This window comes from Ips typographus, linkage group LG3 (assembly GCF_016097725.1).
Source record: "Ips typographus isolate SLU linkage group LG3, UJ_Ityp_2.0, whole genome shotgun sequence".
In the NCBI taxonomy this organism is placed as follows: Eukaryota; Metazoa; Arthropoda; class Insecta; order Coleoptera; family Curculionidae; genus Ips; species Ips typographus.
In genome coordinates this window covers 5,270,557-5,292,832 of record NC_138424.1, presented here as the reverse complement: position 1 = coordinate 5,292,832, position 22,276 = coordinate 5,270,557, and the positions used below count along the sequence as shown (strand labels likewise).

The 22,276-nt window shown below is 36.7% G+C and overlaps 1 protein-coding gene across 1 annotated transcript in view; it reads left to right on the top strand.

Moving 5' to 3' along the window:
* LOC145725983 (uncharacterized) overlaps positions 1-22,276 on the top strand; it is a 191,245-nt gene that overhangs the window by 35,524 nt on the left and 133,445 nt on the right. Inside the window, exons 17-30 of the mRNA XM_081974908.1 lie at positions 7,093-7,215; positions 7,952-8,098; positions 10,013-10,164; positions 10,220-10,347; positions 10,404-10,592; positions 10,653-10,909; positions 10,961-11,392; positions 11,448-11,650; positions 11,706-11,856; positions 16,743-16,919; positions 20,053-20,337; positions 20,391-20,588; positions 20,645-21,109; positions 21,166-22,064. Of these exons, the coding sequence (XP_081831034.1) occupies positions 7,093-7,215; positions 7,952-8,098; positions 10,013-10,164; positions 10,220-10,347; positions 10,404-10,592; positions 10,653-10,909; positions 10,961-11,392; positions 11,448-11,650; positions 11,706-11,856; positions 16,743-16,919; positions 20,053-20,337; positions 20,391-20,588; positions 20,645-21,109; positions 21,166-22,064 (3,806 nt within the window). The remainder of the gene's footprint in view (positions 1-7,092; positions 7,216-7,951; positions 8,099-10,012; positions 10,165-10,219; positions 10,348-10,403; positions 10,593-10,652; positions 10,910-10,960; positions 11,393-11,447; positions 11,651-11,705; positions 11,857-16,742; positions 16,920-20,052; positions 20,338-20,390; positions 20,589-20,644; positions 21,110-21,165; positions 22,065-22,276) is intronic.

The window sequence follows — 22,276 nt, the reverse complement described above, 5'->3', positions numbered from 1 at the left end:
ATTATTAGACGCACGTAAATAACAACACATATGCAGTGATCTGTTTTTAACGCTAATTTAAAACAAACCAGATCAGATAACTCAATACTGGTCAGAAATAGCTTTCATTAAACTCTAGCTATTTTTAACTGTAACGAGATGTTATAAACCTGATTTTACTGCATATTGTAAGCTGGCTTCTTTGGAGTACTTTTAATAGATTTGCTTTCTGCTATTAGTTCTATGTATAGAATTTTTGATTACAGTTTTATAATCAAAGTGTCTTGTCAATTTCAAACCTAATTTATCATTCTACCTCCTATATTTCGTTGATATATTTATAAGTCAATGATTTGATTTTTGTATATTAAAAGTGACACACTTGGTTGGTTTTTATTGTCTATATTGAAATCATGTCAGTAATTATCTATTTAATTAAGACTGAATGTTCGTGTTCAAGGATAGTCCATTATTAAATAATAGTCTATTAAACACTGTAACTGAGTTATTTCAACTAAAATTGTTCTGTCAGAAAAATATTATTACATTTAGATTTTCAACAAATCACCGGAAAATGTCAAAACAAATGATTTAGGACAATTTATTTTTTAATGCTTGTGGTGATGGAAGAACACACAACCTTCTCCACAAATTTATAATTAAAAAACGTGGAATTACGACGAAAACAATGGAATCAATTTTGAAAAAGGTTGTGGGGGATCTCTTCTCTCCATTGATACTCCTCCACTATAAGAAAATGGACTTCTACTTCCCTTTGTCTTTTTTATAATCCTGAAACAATAGATGAACTTAAATAAAATAAAAGTTACAATTTAAGAAAAAAACATTTTTAGTGGAGGGTGGCATTAATCACATATAGGTAAATCTGCTGTGATCAATGCATTTAGCAAATTGTATCAGGTTACATGAATGTAAGTGTAGAACGTTTTTAAATCGTCTAAGACTACTAAATAATATACTCATTCCAAGTGATTTTCAAATTTAATGGTATCAATTCTAATGATTGCATACCTCAGTTAAATTCAAATTCCTCAGTTAATGGGTATTATTCACTCAGATGATTTTTCATATCTCACGTGTTGAGATCTTCATAATTAAAGAATATAAATACTATTTTTCATTATTTTTTTTTCTGAGTTACAAGAACACATCTTTTTGAGACCTTTTATTTTTAACATCTGAGTTACCCCATATTCTCTGATCATCATTATTTTCCTTCGGTCCTCCTGTAGTACATGCGCAGTTTCTCGTCGTTACTCTCTTTGTTTTTTTCTTCTTCTTCTTCTTCTTCTTCTCTTCTTTCAGCAGCCCTTTTGCATCCACTCCTGGTTATAGGCTTCCTCTTGCTGCTTCCATTCGGATCGGTTCATTGCCATCTGGTGCCATTTGCCATTTCCTTCCTGCTATATCTCTTTTATATCGTCGATCCATCGTGTGGACGACCAGCACTTCGTTTATGTTGCCTTGGACGCCACTGCATTACACGTCTTGTCCATCTGTCATTGTCTTGTCGTGCCACATGTCCCACCCAACGGCATTTCTGACATGTGCTCTCTAACATCGACTTTTGTTCTTTTTCTAATTTCCTCGTTCTGTATATGATTCCGTAGGCTTACCCCCAACATAGTTCTTTCGATTGCTCGTTATGTTGTTTTCGCTTTTAACTGTGAGAGTTATTGTTTCCATACCATAAGTCAAGACTGGCAAAACACATTGTTTAAAGTAGGTTTACCAGTTAATAGAAGAAGTTTTGCGATTAAGCTGGTGTATACCATGAATAAATTATTCTCCTTTTGTAGTTGTAACTCTCGATCCTCAATTGGAGTGTTAGCTTTGAAATCTCCTCCAATCATAAATCTATACCTACGGTTTCCCAAATCTAACTGCTGCTCTTTTTTTAATATATGTCTTGGTGGACAGTAGACTGGACATACACTAATTTCATACGTTTTACTTGATGATGATTTTACTATTTAATGTTTATCTTCTTCTTAATGTTCGTTTTTGATTAAGACGACACTATCACCCATAGCTGCATTGTCGGGATGTATTGTGTATTGTATTAATGAGGGTGGTATTAAGTGAATGAATAAGATAGATTTTAATTAAACAAAACATCACACATTTTTCATAAAACGATATTCTTCTGATATTGGACATAGGGCTATAACATCGATCTGTCGTCTTAACAAATACGCAGACAGTGTACATATTATGCATTAACTCGAAGCTAAATTCACAAATCTGCTATTAATATGTATGAGGATAAGTAGAAAGTGAACGAAATGGAAATTTTAAGGTGTCGACCAGCTACTATTGTATGAATTACATTAAAACATCGACTGATATGTTTGTATTCGTAATCTGCGTTTAGGCGTGCGTGTGGAATAATAATCTATTACCATTATTTATGAACTGACTTTAGGGTGGAGGGATCTAATTAATTAATTTGTCTTTATCCTAAATAATATATTGACAAAAGCGATTATTCACAGTAACAACAGTAAATCTATTAATAGACGTGATCTTAAACTAAAGTGTATACTTTGGTCAATTATTATTAACATTTATTATGGTAGGTGTTGGACTAGTTGCATGGACAATTGCCGTCAATTTAACCGCGACACTATTCTATAATAGCTATATTAAGTTAATTTATTCAGTTTTCAGTTAAGAAAGCTTTAGTTACAGACCAATGACTGTCGAAGTACTATTAGTTGTTCATCAGTTGTGAAGGCCAACCAACCATTTTGCTTCATATTACCCGACATTTAGTCACGGTTTATTTAACTTTGGGATTTTTTTAACCACGTGATTATACTTTTTAGCAATCTTGGACCAAAACCTACGCATGTTTATGCAATCAGGTCGATCCAGTAAAAATAGATTAGTACTCGAATTTATAATTTATCCGGGACGAAATGTTGAATCATTTCCAGTTATCATAAATTACTCGTAACTTTGCTTTGATCTGTCAATCATGTTTAAACTATACAACATTTGTTGAATCAAGCAACTTACTTGAATTTAATACACTTTGCTGTCATTATTTGAAAATTGGCTTACAACATAAAATTGTGAGTTTATGTTAAACTCACTTCAAAATAACTTGCAGTTTGGTATTGAGAAGAATAAGTGATTGTTACTTTTATAACAATAATTATAATTAATATGCAGTTGGAGGCAAAAATTCCCTAAAATATTTTTGCTTTCCTTTTTAGAGCAGCTTACTAATCAGTTTTTTAAGTATTGATTTGTATCTTCTTCCTCGTGTACCATCTCTACGTCGGAGTTGGCTATCATCATATTCTTCTCCTTCCTTCAGACCTCCTTCCCTGGACTATGAGTTGCAGATTCTCATAGCTTTGACCTCTCATAAAGTGTGTAATCCACATTCTACGGTATGTCCACATCTCGAAAGCATCCAATTTTCGCTCGCAATATACGTTCAGGGTCCAAGCTTCCACACATAATACATAGCATTTGAGCATATGAGTTATTATGTTCAGGCTCAGATTGCCACTACAGAGTAGCTTCTTGTTTCTCATGAAGGATGCACGGGCTTTCTCAATGCAGACATAGAACAGAACAAGTAAACACTTGTTCCCAAGTAGTCATAGCTTTCGACTCTTTCCAGCTTTTCGCCTTCCACATACAGATCCTCATTTGGCACTCTAGTTTTGGTAACAATCATGTATTTGGTCTTCTTAACGTGGAGTGTTAGACCATATTCTCGAGTAGATGTGATTACGTTATTCAACATATTTTGAAGGTCGGACATGTTTTCGGCGAGAAGTACTGTATCGTCCGTATAGCGCAAATTGTTCAGTGGAATGCTGTTAACTCGTATATCATCTTAAATTTTGAAGGCTTTGGTGAAAAATTTCTTTTTCTGCCAGTTCCATTTGTCAATATTTCCATAAAGATCATTGTTGCCCTCAAAAATAAATTTCTTTTGGCTCTCATCCAATTTAAAAGCTTTTTGTGAATATGGTTTTCAATATGTGTTGATATCAACTTCGTCGCATAAATGAATGAAGAAAGTGCCATGAAACAAATTGATGACACAAGAAAGACCACGTTAGGCATACTACCAAAGAATACAAGACTTTTATTAAACTTTTCTTCTTCTTTCTTTCTAATATGGGTGTCCATGTAGGTAGGCTAATGCCTATTTTGTCCTATTATGCCTCTTCCGACGTTGATGTCCAGCACTCCTTCCAGCGTTTTGGAGGTCTGCCTTGGGTTCGTCCGACGGGATTGTTTGTTTTTGCGATTTTTACAAGTCTGTTGTCTTCCAGTATTTTCTTCTCTGTCTTACCCACCTTATGTCTTGTATCTCGCTTCTTTGTCTAAGGTCTTCACTTCTGATTCTGTCGTGTAGTGTTTTTCCGTGTATACTTCTTATTATTAATTAGTCGATAGTCTCCGCAAGTTTTAAGATGTGTCTTTTTGGGGAATGTCACAGATGTTGAATTTCTTCTTCTTCTTAAGGCGCCGTCTCCACACGAAGGTTGGCAATCCCAATGGCTAACATGGTCCTGGATACTGCAGCTCTGAAGATGTCTATTGATGAGCATCCAAACCATCTTCTGAGATCTTTTAACCATGAATTTTGACGTCTGCAAATTGAACTCTTTCCTTGTATTTTGCCCTCGATTATCAGTCTCAGAAACTCATACTTCTCGCCTCTCATAACATGACCTATGTAACTCGTTTTTCGTTGTTTTATTGCCAATAAGAGCTCCTTTTGTTTTCCCACACAACACAACACAAAAATCAGTTTAAATTTTGAATATGAACTATAGGTTTTCACGCGGTTTTATGACTAGTGGGTTATGAATAACTTCACAGAAATTCATATTTTTTGCATTCCAGAAACCAATTATGTTACATTAATTTTAAAATCAGTTTTATTTATTTTGCATCTGTTTGATTGTCTGTTACAGTCCCGATGACGATAAACAGTTACAAGTGATCATCACGCAATACCACCTTGAATATGTATATCGAAAGGTTATTACGTAACCAGTCTAGAAACCGCAAACTTGACCATATTTGGTCGAAATCGTCTAGAATTTGTCGATTGCATGACATAAAGCAAGATGAGATCAGATAAATATTTCATTACAACATAATTGCGCTGGCCAAAAAAAAAAAAAAAACTTTTACTGTTGTGGTATAATTGCTGCGCTAATACAGGAGAAGCTAACAATAAGTCCAAAACAGGAAAGCTACGTTCATGTATTATATAATCACTCGACCACTCATAACTTGATTATGATCTGACCAAACTCGGCACGCTGAATCTAAGTACGCTTATTTACACTATTCATCTTTGGTCATAACGCTAAAGGTCGTTCACATTAAAAAAAGTACTGTAATTAGTTGCGCAAGAATTCAAGAAGGAAAACGGTCAGGTTTTCCATGAGTGCGTTCTTGTACACGGAAACTCTATTAATCGAGCTTAAAATGCTAAAAAATACCAGTACTGGGTAACTTGTAGGAGATAGAAATACAGATAGACGTATCGCAGATATGCAAGTCAAACTTCCTTCCCTTACATACCATAGTTCTATTGTTAAATATTAAAAAAGGTTGTAAAACAGAAATGACACGGTTTTGTATTTAAATTTAGTCAAGCGTAATATTGTAGTTTTGTACGTATATCAGTTATCTTATTTATACAGACATGGATGAAGAAGACGAGAAACTTGAAACTACTCCCAGCTCTAGAATTATTTGATGGTAATACTACTTTAGTTATAGAATTTCCCTGACCAGTACAGGAAACCACAATAATGAAGAAGAAATTACACTGGTGCAAGAAGAACAAAGAAAACCAAACAAAAGTAGTCAAGTTTTTTCTTGCAGTAGAGATTTACTCCCGAGTTGTCCTCCTAGAAAAGTTATTTTCCGCACTCATTTTATTAAAAAAAAAACATTTAAATCAAAAAACCATAACTGTTTATTTGATTGTGCAATTAAGAATACATTTTCGTTCAATTTAATTAAAATTGATGCTCGTAGAAAAATGTTGTACCTAACACATGCGGAAAGCGTCTTTCCCGCCCTTTAACTGCAGTTTTGTGCGGAAAAGTACCACTTTTCGCACTTGTTAGGTAAACAACCATAACTTTCTGTTGTAAACATTCTCATTTACTATTTGCACATTTTTGCAATTCAGACTATACTCTTTTATAGACACGTGACCGATTTGAATAATGTCACTGGGCTCAAAGTCACGTGACGTGTATTTTATTAGTTAAATTTTTATCTCCGTCTAAATTTCATTTAGCAAATTTTCACAGCTCAAATTATCTTTTTTATAATCAAGTGACTGCTTTTGACTTGTGCCACCACTTTTACAGTGTTGCCAACATTGCATGTGACAGCAAAGTTGTATTTTCCATGTTCCACCATTGTTTAAATTAGATTTAGCGAGCTTGTGCAGCTCAAGTTACATTTTGACTGTTTTTTGACTGGTGCCATCTTGCATATACAGTGTTGGCAGCTCAAAAATTACCATTTTTTAGTCACGTGTCCTGTATTTTACGATTTTCGCTTTCACCACTGTTTAAATCGGATTTTGCATATTTTTGAAGTTTATTAACCTACTTTTTTTATGGTCACGGGACTATTTTGGACTAGTGTCACTCGGCCAGTACAGTGTTGCCAGGTCAACAATTGCATTCTCAAAGTCACGTGACGTGTTTATTTCACCATACTCACTGTTTTTGACAAGATTATCAAAATAAAATGCAATGATTAGGAATGTACCAATCACCAAATTAGTTTTGTTAGACGAATTTAGAGAAATGTTTGACAACATCACAGCAAAATTTTTGCCTACTTAAACTTTTTTTACGTTTTCGCTCTTTGTCTCGCGCATGGAATTTTCTATGTTTCTCTGTCTGTTTAGTGATTCTAGTGCGATCTTTTATGCATTTTACATTTAGTTATAGGTTTATTATTTTTAGTGTATGTTCGAGAAGATAATTTTGTACTTTAAGAATTTAGAAAATAAGTTATAATGTTGCAAATTTGTGGTTTTTAAAATAATTGAATGTTAAAAGTTTAATTTTTTTCTAGTGTGGAGACTGGATCCATCTAAAAATTCTGGAAATTACCCCTGAACTCACCAGCTTGGGAAACACACTCGCCGAAGCCCAAGAACTCCAAAAAGCACACAATGAAGTTTTACGACAACTTCAAGTAAGTATTTCCGGAAAAATTGCAACCATATGGTTCTGGGTGGACTTTTATGGGTCACGCTTCAACATTATTTAATACGGAATCAGGCAGTAAAAGTAGAAAGTATAGATTAAACAACATGTACAAACCTTGGATTAACAGTATTTTTAGAAACCGTCTGCACAAATTATTTGAAATTGAAATAAACAGAGCCTGATGTTTCATTGCTCTTTTGTATGCCATGTATTTACGTTACAAGAGGCAAAAATAGATTATGAGTTCACTCAGAATTAAATTTTTTAGGACAAATATGTTGGGCGACTAATTTTTTTTGCAACAAAGTTAGATGCCTGATTTTACGATCAGTGTAAATGCTTTATGGTACTTTGGTACATATTGAAGGAGCATGTTTAAAAGTCATAATTCTTGGGCTTTAGAATTGGCATTCCCAGAACGAAAGTAAAATGCAAATGCCCTGAATCCACCTTTTATTAAAACACGCTGTATGTGGGCGTTACGGTCGTACCATAATGCGTGGGCCTAAACGCGGTTTCGATTATTTATTTAGTTTAGGTCGCATTGTGTTAAGAAGCCGTAATCTTTATGTTTTACAAACGATCCATGACCAGAAAGTGCATTATGACTAATAATTTTTAGACACAGAAGCCTAATAAACAATGTACTCCCTGATTATTGATTTGCTTAAATACATTATTAGTTATTTAACAAATTTTAATATTAAGAAAACATTTTGCAGAATAAACAGAGTCCGGTGGAAGAACTACTTAGACAAGCCGACCAACTTATCGCCACTCAAAGACCAAGAGCAGAAGTCTACGCAGCCATGGCAGAATCTCTTGGAAGAGCCTGGAGGGACATAAATTCCACCCTAGAATTGCGCAAAGTAAGTTTACCATCGACCTATTAAATAGAAGACTGAACATTGGCTGCTTTGTTTATGTTGTAAATAACAACCTAAATCCCCAATATTCTCTTTAAAAAAGGTTTTAAATTTGGTATCGTATCGTTGTTCAACGTTAATGAATCTGTTGCTCTTACTCTTCGATAATGCGGTTCTTCAGTGTCACTCATCGAGGGTTTCCACTCAAAGTCACTTTATCGTACTCACTGTCAGCGATGAGTTTGGAGGACATTGGAGGACGTCCAGTCCTAGGTTGGTTAGGTCAATCCAGATCAGGTTTGAACCGGAACTGCTCCAAATCAGGAAATTTTTCAAATGGTACATAAAGTAGTTCTTTCATTGGTTTTTTGATTTTAAATTGTGCACTGGAAGTGCTTGTGCAACTTCCTTCCTTGAAGGTAAGGGAGAAGGAATTGTGCGCACAGTGCAATGTAGGACTTTTGGTTTCCGGAAGTGTCCCTGGTTACAGAACCACTTCATAGGAAATGTCATGAATTGGTCGTATTGGGAGTGGTTCTATGGTGGGATACAGTTGCACTGATGATGGCGGAAATGCCACGTATTGTGGGGCAGCACGCGGCTATGATTTTAAAGAGCTCAGCTAGAGCTAGAAAATAATTTGTCGTTGGTCTTTGACGGTGGTCTCCAAATGGGTGACCTCTCCCACGTAGTGGAGAGTTTGGTCAAAAGTTCTGCTTTCTTGCACTACTTTCTGAATTTTTGTCTCCACCATTTTTTCCAAAGTGGACTGAGTACTCCAGCTAATCTCCTGAGTGGTTTTAGGGGAGAATTTGTGGGCCCACTGCTTTTCCATTTGAAGTTGACAAGGAGCTCAAACGCCTGTAGTATGACCGCTTCTCCGTGTTGGAGAAAGCGGAGGAGGCTAGACGATCCAATATTTTCTGTTTGGTGCTTGAAGTCCAACTGCGTTGTACTACGTGATGATGTTGACTCAAATGTGCCCTAGAATCGGGATGATGAATGACGAAGCTTTGGAATGACTTCCCCAGTTTTTCGGAATAGTCTTCCTATTCGATGGTTGATGAAATTTCCTGTAAAGTTTTGGAGACTGATGGTAGATAACAAATTTGTGCTAATGGATTTGGCTTCAATCCTCCAAATTCTGTAATAAACTCCAAAGAGTATAGGACTTGTACTCCTGAGGTTCTGAATAATGAAGAGTAGTCTTGGGTGAATGGTTTATAGGTGGGTGGTTCTTTTTGAATGCTTTTGAATGTGTTTGGTTGAGTTGAAGCAGGTAAAGTCTTGTACTCGTGAGTTAATTGAGCTGTTGAGGCACTCTCAATGCTTTAAATTTTTGATGCTGTGACTGTGTTTCAACTTTAGGTAAAATTCCATTCACTGGCGCAGCTGGAACCCTCTTCCCTTCTTTAATATTTTTCACAAAGAATTGTAGGAAGATTAAGTCTTCAATATCATCTTTAAAGACATTTTTCATCCTTCAAATCTCTCCAGTAATTGTTGATCATTTCCAGAGAGTTGTAGGCTTGTTGGTAGCATAAAACCTTGTTATACATGGTACATGTCTTCTTCACATTCTCTTTAGAGGATCCAAGCTGTTTTGGTAATTAGGCCGCCTTCAAAAGGTTCAACAGGTCTTCAGAATCATATTCAAGAAGTTTTCACAAATTTCTTCTCGTTAGTCTCTCCAACAAACAAAAAAATGCTATTTAGTTTACACTTGAAGTTTTTAAAGACGTTAAATCTTCTCTGATTACCTTGGTAGCAACCAAAACAAAAATAAATATCTCCATCACATGTGCAAGATGGGTAGTAGCATCTCCTGAGCTATGACGTGTAACCTCACTTTTAATAACTACATAATATAAGAACCATACTTTGTATCACAAGCTATATAACTCTGATGATTTCTAGCTTATCCTCGATTTGAATGTACAATACCACACCAAAGCGCAAGAATTTTTTGAGAAAAATGACGCCCTGGAAGCCCTTTGCTCCACATCCTCAGTCCCCGTGGAGATCGAATCTGTGAAGAAATTCCTTACAAACATACACGAAATAAGAAGGTGCGTGAAAATCAACTTTCAGTGCAAATTGATTGAATATTGTGTCCTCCTTCAGGTCGTTACTGGAGGCCCTTATGGGGGCCCTACAAGTGGGAAATACATTGCTGAGCAAATTGAAGGAACTGGGGGCCGAAGGCACACTCGATTCGCGACCCGAACGAATTCGATCTTCTGTTAATCGAGGTCAGTTTAATTAGCTTTGATCAGTTTTGAGGTTAAATTTTGGGCGTGGTTTACAGCCATCAATCAAGTGCAAGGGTGGCTGGACGAATTGCACGTGAAACGTCAAATTCTGGAAACAACGTTTAACAGAAGAAAAACCCAGCTGGAGCAGTGCTTAGCATTAGCGCTGCTTGCAGCTGATCTTAGAGAATTGGAAGATGTATTGGATGATAGAAGGAATTTGCTGGCCAATAGCGTCCAATTAGGTAAGTCAATTTTACCCTTATTTGTCATTATCTAATAAAACCTGATTTAAATCTTCTCAGGTGATTCATCCTCAAGTGCGGAACTTTTGCTACACGAGCACAGAAAGCTTCTACCTGAAGCACGTCAATTGCAAGAACGTGCTCTGAAAATCACCAAAGCGACCGAACAATTAGTTGCATCTGGCTGTTTTGCCGGTGAACAAGCTACTCAGAAAGCTTACGTGATACTTTCAGGAACTTCAGATTACTTGGCTGACCTACAGCACAGAGAATCTGTATTGGAGAGAGTTATCAACTTCTTCAGGACTGCTCAAACTGTAAGAAAGTTGGTGTTTCACTTTCACTTTTTTTACATTATTTGGTTTCAGGTGTTGAACAAGCTGGATCAGATTGAAATTCAGCTTAAAGCTACTGAACTACCAAAGAACTCACCCAAACTGGCTGACTTGCACTCTCAATGCGCTAAAACGATTGACGAATCTACCGCAGCTCCTATTGCTGAAGGGTACCAAATCCTGGATTTAGCAGACCATTCTGGTGGCACTGAAGGAGTTAAAAAGATAGTGGAAGAACTAGAAAACATGAAGATTGTTCTTTTGAGTTTGTGCACTGCCCATCGAGAAGAAAACAAAAGGATCAGTGCTGCTCTCAACAATTTCATGGAACGACACGACGAAATTTCCCAGTGGTTGGTTAGCATCGCTGAGGCCTTCTTGCAAGGCCACCAGGACATGGGTGGAGACGTGAGGCTGGCCGAAGACTTTATGCAGCTCCACCATCACTTACAATCTGATTTACAAGTAAAACAAAACGTACATTTCAACTGGAAGGTTTGATCAATTTAATTTTTTGCAGACCAAAGGGAATGAAATCAACCAGCTTCTACTAACACTACCACCCATCTTGGAATATCTGGAGGATAGTCAGCGGAGAGACGTGGACTCCAAAGTGGAAGGACTGCACAATCGATGGATGAAATTAAAGAACCTGCTGGAAAATCGGTTGGATTTGGCTAGGATCTACGTAAAGTTTCATATGGAGGCTGACATTGTTAACAGGTTGGCTCTTCCTTAACTTGGGCAAAAATTGAAGAGTAATTCACTTTTGGTGTAGAGAAATGGATGCCCTGGAAGCTTCTATAAGAGGCAAAGATGTGGTGGATGAAGACACAATGAGAGGCATTGAGGAAAAGTTTGAATCACTAGTTCCATACTATCAGTCCGCCAAGAATACTGGTTTAACTTTCATCAATGAGTCTGCAAGGGTAAGTGTATTTGTACATTTTTAATACATTTCTGTAGCAACTTTATCATATTCTGATATTCTAAATGTCTTAAGCGCTTATGCCAAGTCATCAAATCAGTTTGTTTATTCGATGTTAATGCTGAACATTGACGATTGGTTGCTTCAAACTTCCTCAGCTTGAATGTTAATTTATATAAACCATTAATTATATTCCCAACACTTTGCCTGCTCTAAAGAATACGTCAAATCCAGATATTTCAATTTTTTGTACTGACAATAAATTATGTTTTAAATCTGGTACATACAAAATCTCTTTCAATGTTAAATCTACATAACCAGTTTCAGTTTTTAACAGTTCTTCAATATTTCCTATCTCTACTCTATTCTTAGCAATATTCATTTTAAGTGGTTTGGTTAACTTTCAGCTATCTTTAAAGCTTCTTTTACCATGTGATCAGTTGCTTCAGAATCCAAGTACCATTTAACAGTTCCTAGAGCAGCTTCTCCACTGGTCACCATGCATGCAAGGGTCAGGAATGCAAAATCATCATCCTCTTCTTCTGTCTGTATTATGGCCTTGTCGAGAACCCCCATTGTTGTTTTTCCAGCAATTCGACTTTTTATGTCCAGCATTCCCACAGTTATATTGATTGGTCTCTGACCCATATTTTGACCATTTCCTTCAGTCCACTATGCCCCCTCTTCATATAATTTCCATGAGGTTTTCCTGGTCCTGATCCCTTTCCACAAGTGTATAGAAACCTAAACTGAAATTTGTAATCACATAACTATCATTTTCATTCATTCTCTTGGCTTCTTGATCCAACAATTTTCCTTTAACAAACTCTAATGTGAGTTTGTTTGCTTCCAAAGTTTCAAGGGCGGTAATAAGTGGATCATAATATTTAGGCAATGACAAAAAGGTGGCAAACAATGTCAGTTTTTTCTAATTTGACACCCACTGACTTCAACTCACGAATGGTTTCCTCAAACTTCACAAAATTACTTTCCAACAAGTCACCTTGAGCTAGTTTCATTGATAATAGTAGGTCTGTTTTCAGGGGCAATCCCTGACTGGTTTCCAACTCAGAAACAGTAAATGTCAAGTTTCATTGGTTGAATGCTCACGTGACTATGACGTTTCCTGACTTGTCACCAATGGATGTATCTACTTCTCTGAATACTAGTAGAAGATTCTCTCTACGAACAGACCTAGTGTTTCAAGATAAGAGATACTTCCTCTGGTGATCAGTGTTGAAAACAATTTCGGGCATTCCAGCTGTCATTTCTCCGTTTGTTTACATTGATTTTGATTAGGAATTTAGCACTGGTTTCATAAATAAGAAGTGACAGTGTCATATTATTTATAATGTTAGGTTAGAAACGGGTTGCCCGATGATCACTAATTGATGGTGTATGGTGCACTTCATATGGTCATAATCATGATGACATTCTACAGATTGTGTGCTTTTGTAATAATTGAAAATACATATTTTTTCATAAAGTCAAACTCCTTGTTCAAATAAACTATATTTCCACAGTTTTCTAGGGGTTGCATTATTAGGAAGATCATTTCACTTGTCAATTTTTGTTCTATTTCAATATTTGAAGAAGTATTCAATTCAATGACATTTTAACTTTTTGTATGACTATAAATATTCTTATTACTAAGTCCACATGTGCAGAATTTACAAAAAATCGCACTGTTTGTAATTTGTTATTGGTCAAAAAAGCTACTTTTAACTTGCTGCTCATTTTTGACATACGGCTAATAATTTATTGGAAACTTTAACATAAACGGAGACTTAACATAAATCCGTCTCATAAAATATGAGGGCAATATCTTTTCAGGTTATAAGTACTATAAATATCAGGAATAAACACAGTAAGCGCCATTTCTTTGAAAACTTGTAAATTCTTAAGTGTAAATAATGACTCTATATGCTTTGCCATATTAGTTGAGTATTTGCACTTACTTGACAGACGCCCAGAAAAATGTATTTAACATGATGAGATAATTTATTTGCTTCAAAGCATATTTTTCTATTATTAAGTTAGTTTTATTTATTAGTTATTGACTATATTATTTTTTACTTTATTGTAAAGCCTTGGGTCAAGCTGGATGCCAAAAGTTATGAAATCGACCATAACCACTTGTGTGTGTGAAAAACCGTAACAACTGGGCCAAAATTATTACATGCGTAAATTGTTAGTAAAACGCCACTGGATTGTCTGCTGGCCAAGAATAGTAATGACACTATAGTAGGATATTCTGGCAATGTGCCTAAAGAACACTAACTTTTATTTACTAACGTATTTCCTTGATTTTTACTTGGAAATATTTGGACGCGAACGAAATACATCCGGCGCCATTTTAGATATACGGGGTGTTACAAATGATGTGTACGTGCATTAGCATTGCTATCTCAGAAACTATAGTTTATAGAGCTTTAGTTATATCGAGGCAAAGTTGTTCATTTTTTTACTAAAAAATTTTCATTACATAGGAGATATGCGACAAAAACCGAAAAAGTCAAATTACTTTTTTATTTTTTTACCACTTTATTACAGTTTATTTCCGAAAGTCAATGCCACTTTTTCAAGCCACTCTTTTTCGCTATTAAAAAAAATTATTTTAGTTTTCAGCTCCGACGTTTTGTTTTTTAGATACCCATCATTAACGTCAAATTTTCAAATACAAATTTGGACTTTTTATTTGGTTTTTTTAGTAGCTGCAGACCTTCCAAAACTAAAAAAAAAGTAGTCAATCATTGTCATGAAAACTGACTTGAACTTGAAATCTGGATTTTTGCTTTCATTCCAGCCAATTTTCCAAGCCAACACACTAAAAAATAGTAAAAAAATCATGAAAACTAAGTTACCGGACTATTTTGCATTTATTCTAGTCAATTTTCAATGCCAAAACGATGAAAAACAGTATTATATCATAAAAATTGACTTAACTGACTATTTGCATTCATTCCAGACAATTTTTAAAGCCGCACAACGTTGAAAAACAGTTTAATATCATAAAAATTGAGTTACCCGACAATTTGCATTCATTCTAAACAATTTTTAAAGCCAAAACGTTGAAAAACACTCAAATATCATTGAAAACTGACTTACCGGACTATTTGCAGTCATTCAAGACAATTTTCTATGTCAAAACGTTAAAAAATAGTAATATATCATAAAAATTTACTTACCCGACTATTTGCAGTCATTCTAGACAATTGTCAATGTCAAAACGTTCAAAAATAGTCTAATATCATGAAAACTGACTTACAGGACGATTTTCAATCATTCTAGACAATTTTCAAAGCCACAACGTTGAAAACCAGTCAAATATTATGACAACTGACTTACCGGACTGTTTGCAGTCATTCTAGAAAATTTTCAAGGCCAAAACGATGAAAAACAATCTAATATCATGAAAGCTGACTTACCAGGTTATTTGCAGTCATTCTAGACAATTTTCAAGGCCAAATCGATGAAAAACAGTCTAATATCATGAAAGCTGACTTATCGGACTATTTGCAGTCATTATAGACAATTTTCAAACTCGCAACGTTGAAAACCAGTCAAATAATATGAACACTGATTTACCGGAATATTTGCAGTCATTATAAACAATTTTCAATGTCAAACCGTTAAAAAATAGTCAAATATCAAGAAAATTGACTTACCGCACTATTTTGCAGTCATTCTAGACATTTTTCAAAGCCAAAATAATAAAAATCATTCCAATATCACGAAAACTGACTTACCGGACTATTTGCATTCATTATAATCAATTTTCAAAGACACAACGTTGAAAACACTTAAATATCATTGAAAACTGACTTAGTGGACTATTTCTTCTCATTCTACTCAATTTTCAAGTCAACATCTAGCAAAAGGAATTGGTTGAAAACATCAAAACGTGTCGAATTTAAATAAACAAAATTTGGTTTTTCGATTAAAAGTTTATGCCTGATTAAAATAAAACAAAATAAGCATTTAAATGTACTGAAATTCCATATTTTGTACAGTGAAATTAAATAAAATAATATAAGGAATCACTTTAAAGTTGGCCAAGTTCTACTTTTATTTTATTTTGCTGTTAGTAGATGAGTAGATGTCAACTACGTCTGTCAACAGTGGCTACAATATGATAAACGTCTAAAATTAAACATAAATGTCATTTCTCTCTACTATGTTGATTTTATTATAGGTTATTTGTTATCAAAACTCTTATTTTATTTTCACTCTATAAATCCTCCAAAAATTTCTAATTTTATTCTATTTTATATTAATTAAGTTTGCTGTATAAACCAGGCATAAGTTATGCATTTTTACACTGAAATCCAGTGGCTGTGTGTATTACACAATTTTTATTAATGACTTCTGGTGTGGTTTAAGTAAAAATTCTGTTCAAACATGAGTGGACATTTTTCAAGCATTTCTAGACGAAAAAAGCAAAGCTAAATCAAAGAATCTGGTTAGCCAATTTTCCAGTTGTTCCATATTTTTTTAAAAAAACATTGACAGTACATCTAATAATCGATTTAAATAGCTGTTTGCACAAAAAGTTGCACCCACGCTTTCAACTATTTTAAATTTATTTTACTGATATCTGCATCTGATTTAGTTGAAGTTCGACTTATCCAGACGATGTATGCCCGACAATAATAGATTCCGGCCGGTAGTGAATATTATCGTAAGTTCACAAAACAGGAAACTATTTGGTATTATAAAATCAGACACCTGGAAGAGGAAATCGGCTTTAGCACCTAACGCCACTAATTAAATCAAATATAGTTCTATTTCTAGTTGTCTTTAAGTATTGCGGTTGCCATAAATCTGGTGTCCCTCCTTGTGTGTTTCTTGGTCTACTAAAAATACCGGTCTATATCTTATTTCCAGATCCAGGAGCCGCACCTCGACACTCAGAGAGCCAGAAAGTGCGTCGAGTCCATCTTGGAACGTCTTTCTGGACGACAGTTGAATGTGACCAAATCGTGGCAAAGTTTCCGCGATCAAGTGGTTGAAAAACGCGAAATTCTCGTGAGACTCGAAAGAACCATGGCAGAAAGCACTAAAGTAAGTTATTCCATAATTTTTCAAACCAGCTGATTTATCTCCGATCAAAATTTATTTAGTTTGCTAATTACCTCAGTTCGATCCAGATATCAAAACAAACCATTACTTTGCGACATACAAAATGTGGTTTACTGTCTGGGTCGTTTGCGAGCGTTTATATGTCTTTTGCTATTTTCATTCTGGTTCTAAAAATATCGAGGCGCAACTGTCTCTCGTTTGTTGGAAATGTTTTCTACTATTGTAATTATTTCGATGAGGTTATTTTCTGTAACTGAGAGTCTTGGCCCCGTTTATAACATTACAAGTTGCTACCCTAATAAGTAAACCAAAATAAACAAAGATTTCAGACAAGTGCCATAAATACAAAAATTTAATGTTTTAAATTTTTTAATCTATCTTTGCCGGTTTTGAGACGAAAGAATACAATTTGGCACAGATTGACCACAAACGAGTCAAATTCAGTGACCAATGTGGTTCCAACTGACGTAGAATGGCTCAAAAGTAACAATTGTGTAGACTAGAACAACACCGGAATCGATCTTTGTCGGTTTTGAGACGAAATAATACAATTTTGCACGAGGCTGTCATTTTAGTCATTTTACTATTCATTTTCGTTCAATTTAATGAAAAGTGATACTTGTAAGAAAAATGTTGTACCTAACATATGCGGAAAGTGTCTTTGCCGCCCTGCAGTCGTGTGCAGGAAGGGTGCTCTTTGGCAGACACGCCGGCGACCAGCACACCCTACTCACTCTTCCACTCACTACCTCCCTATCTACCAGGAAATCCCAAGCCATCTCTCTCAGACGTCCCGGGACTCCGTCAATACTCATTCTCTCGTCCACGTAAGGTGGCCACGCCATATTGAAGGCATTCTTCAGATCCAGCGTGACCACCAACACGTGCCACTCTCTTCTGTTGAACTCTTCCAGTCTCTCTATCATCACCTCCTTCAAAGCCTTGACCGTTTCCACACTTTAGGAAACTTCCTATTAAAATTTAACAAGCGCTCCTTCCACTCCTCCCACCCATGTTTTATACATTTATTAGAAACACTGTTGCCGCACGCCTTATTCTTCTTCAGGTTCCCAATGACCGTTTCAACCTCCGCCTCCATGTCATATCTTTCACTCACGACGCCTCCAGCTCTATACTCCCCATACGCGTCTTTCTCCAATCTGTCCCCCTCACTCAGTCCAGGGTGATATTCCCGATCAACTATCCCAGTCGTCCCCATCGCACCCCTCTCCATTCCCTCTCTTCGGTCTTTTGACCCCATTTTACCACAATTTTCCAAGCTTTGTCCTAGCTATTATGATCCGTCACTTTCGCCATCTCTCTTAGTCTTGGTTCCTTTTTCTTTTTTGCGAATTTTTCTTTTTAGTTCTTTTTGTTTCCCGTAATAACCTCTTTCCAAAGTCTCTTCCCTTATCCCTCTCCTATTTCTTTGATACTCGCAGGGTCTCTCTCTTTAACCTTCTTAATTACACAATGGCTTATTGTACATACAGTACAATAAGCCATTAGGCTTACGTGCTATCTGGAGCTGACAGCCGACAGACCTATGGAGAAAGAAAAAAAAAAAAAAACCTTCTTAATTAATCATCCCACCTCTCAGCCAAGAGGAACAGTGGGATGTGCTAGTCCCAATCAGTTTGTTATCGACAACTGTCCTCAGGTACTTGTCGAGTGTTCGGTTGTAACGTACCACTATTCCGTCTGGTTGTAGATGTAATGGTGTAGTTCTGGTTTTCTTAATCCCCAAACGTTCACATACTTCTTTGAATACTGCAGACTCAAAATTGCGACACTGATCAGAATGGAATTCTTTTAGTACCGCCAGCAGCCTCCAATATAAATTTCGTCCTGGTGTCAGTTACAGGAACCAGTGTCAACAACCATTTGGCATTCTCGTACGCAAACCTTGTCGGTCACTATAAAGCTGGTATTGTCGGGCTATCTTGATGATCGTTGATGAGGCTTGACAGTGTTGCCTAGCCAGTTTTGCCGCGGAAAACTTGCTACGCTTTGTTTTCCTGGTTCTCCATTCTTCTGGTCTTTATTGAGGACAAATGTGGCCTTTCTTTCCACAGTTCCAACAAATGATCGGGTTAACGTCTTCGTTTGTGTATTAGGATTGTTTTTCCCTCTTATTTTGCTCCACAAGTCCTTAGTTCTTTTCGGAAGGCCTCTAACGGTTGCTTCACATCTGATTGGAAGTGAGCGATCTGGATTGGAATATCGGTTTCTGTATTCCGGCTTCTTATTTGACGCACTGGTGTGTGTCCTCGTGATAACTTCGAACTGTTTCTTGTATATCTACCAAGACGTCTTACCATCATAGACGAACAGGCATTTGAGATGGCAACTATAGTTGGCTTCAATGACTGTTCGTGCAATTTGTCGACTTCTCTTTGCAAGTTCTGGACAATTTTCTCCACTTTGCCTATTCTTCCTGTAACTTCTTCAATGGCGCTTGTCACTTTTTTCTTCAAAGTTCCCATACTGTTTTCCATCTTTAGTTCATTAATTACACAATCCAGTTTTTGTTCTTGGTCCTTGATTTGTCCTTTTATGTCAACTATCTTACGGTCTTGGCTTGCTTGGAGCTTCGCTTCGAATTGGTCTAGGCCTAGACTCACTTGGCTAGCTTTAATCTCTTCTTGATCTCCGTCTCCTTCTTTATCTCCTCAAACTTACGATTTTGATATTCTTCGTTTGCTTTCATTTCCTTCATCATCTGCTGCATAAGCTGCTTCATTGCGTCCTCCATTTTCGCACTTTGTGATCTTCTTGCAATTTGGTCAGTTTTTTTCCTCGTAGTCACTGACTCAAACTGAGAACTATTGTTAACAATCACAATAACAACCGGTCCTAGCCCAGCTGTTTAGTAGGCTTCTATGGATTCTAGAATATTCTCTCTTTAAACTTTGACGTAAGTCCCTCTCTCTCACAAACAGCTAAACTACGACGTTCTAAAACCTAAACAATGTAATATACGGGATAACACGAAATGAATTAAGACTACCTTTGCTACTGCCTACTCTTAATTATTAGTTCATTTTGCAAACAGTATTAACTGAATTTTTTTACTTACTTATAATTTGTGCCAAACTTTGTGTTTTCTTTTTAGACAATAAGTTGGGTGTCCAAACTACACTCGCAACTCTACCCGGTGATTACCACTAACTCTACCAGACCTGGTGACCTGGTCGATCACCTTGAGAATAAACTTGAGAGCGTTCTACCTGACATCCGTAAGGCACAAAGTGAGGTGGCGCAGAAAATCAAAAGTGCTGAAGAACTAGTGGCCAAAGCTGGAGCCACGGACGAGAAAACTCTGAGTGTCAAAAGCAAACTGAACGAACTCAGCCAAAAATTGGTGGAGATTGCTTCCGAATACCAAATCCTACTTCAGGTCGGTATTCAAACCCCTTTGAATTATGATTTAAAAAAAAATTTGACTTCCAGGTGTTGATTGGGTATTTTAAGAACCTGGAAGAAATTGACAAGAAGGCGGAACAATTTAATGCTAGTGCAGCTGCTTCCAGCCTGGAAGACGTAGAAATCGTTTTAAGAGAGTCTGACGTGACTCGGGAAACCATCTTGGAAAGATTCAGGTTTGCCCAGTCTGAATGTCAACAAATAGAACAAAGAATCAAAAACCAGGTTAGTTCAACCAAACTTTAACACTAAACCTTCTTATATCTATCTGAATACTTTAGGAACCCCCAGAGGCAGCTCAGCAAGATATACAGAAACTGCAGCACGTGCTGGAGCTTCGCAGATCTCAGTTTGAAGAGCAGTGGAGAAGCAGACAAGAAGTGCTAACCAGTTGCAAGAAAGTCAACGAGTTCCGGAAAGAAACTCAAGAAATCAAAAAACAAATCACTGAAACCAGCCACCAAATTGTTGATATACGCACTCAAGCTGGAGAAAGTTTGACCGCCTCCAAAGTGGCTTGTGACAACTTCAAACAGTTCACTAGAGTAATAGAAAGCCTGGAGCTTCGAGTAATTAAACTGAAAAACACTGGTGAAAAGCTCCAAGAAGAATGCCCTGAAGAAGCCCCGCGAATTCGTAACGACGTCCGCGAGGTCGAGGTCTTGTGGAATGACGTTAAATCCCAAGTAGAAGACACTGAAGAAATCCTGGATAAGAATGTAACTTACCTAGAATTGGTTGAGGAGGTAAGCAATAAATGTTTTAACTGCTTTGCGTAGTTAACCTAGCTATTATATTCTAGGCTAACAACTGGTTTAAGGAAGGAAGCAAGCTTCTAGTTTCCATAGCAAGAAAATCAGCCTCCGTGAAACAACCTGAAGAAGCGCAACAACTCCTAGAAGACATTGGCAACTTCTTGCAACCTGGCCAACCAAAGCAATCTGAAAGAATTCAAGAAATCGTAACCATAGCCAGAACAGTCTACGGACCTGATGAAACCAAATACACTCCTCTAATCACAGCTAACAAGGACATGCTGGAATCATTTTCATCCATCAGCAACGAGCTACGCCAACTCTCAACCAACTTGGTGGCTGCCGAAGAAGAACGACAGCGCGCACAGAGAGAACAAGAAGAAGCCCGACAAGCTGAAGAAGCTCGACGTTTCGAGGAAGAACGCCTAGCGCACGAACGTCTTTTGGCTGAAGAAAAACGCCTCCAAGAGGAAGCCAGACTAGCCGACCTGAAACTACAAGAAGAAAAGGCCAGATTAGCTGAAGAAGCCCGATTAGGCAACGAAAGGCGACTAGCCGAAGAACAACGACTTGCTGAAGAAGCTCGACTGGCTGAAGAAAGACGCAAGCAACAAGAAGCTATCCTAGCGGAAGAAGCAAAGAAAGTGGAGGCTGCAAAGTTGGAAGTGGAAAAGTTGAAACAGCAGCAGTTACAGTTCTTAGAGGAGGCTAAAAGGGCTGAGGAGGAAAGGCGCAGGCTGGATGAAGAAGAGAGAAGACGGTTAGAGGCTGCTAGGTTGGAAGATGAAGCTAGAAGACTGCAAGAAGCCAAGAAACTTGAAGAGCAGAAGCGTAAAGATGAAGAAGCGAGACGAGTTGAGGAACTGAGGTTAAGGGAAGAACAGGAGAGACTAGAAATTGAACGACTGCGCTTGGAGGAAGAAAAGTTAAAAGCTGAGCAAGCTAGGTAAGTTCATGTAATCTAAAGTTTGCTTGTAAAAATAAATTTAATTACAAAAGAATTGTACGAAAGCTCAATACGGAACAGGGTTTTAATTGGTAATAAGTAATTTGGATTGGAAGTATCTAGAGAACGGCTAGACATGTTCTGAAATTTGGAAAGCTGAATACAATACTCTTTCTGTAGTTGTATTAGTTCAACTAAAAGGTAAATATGGA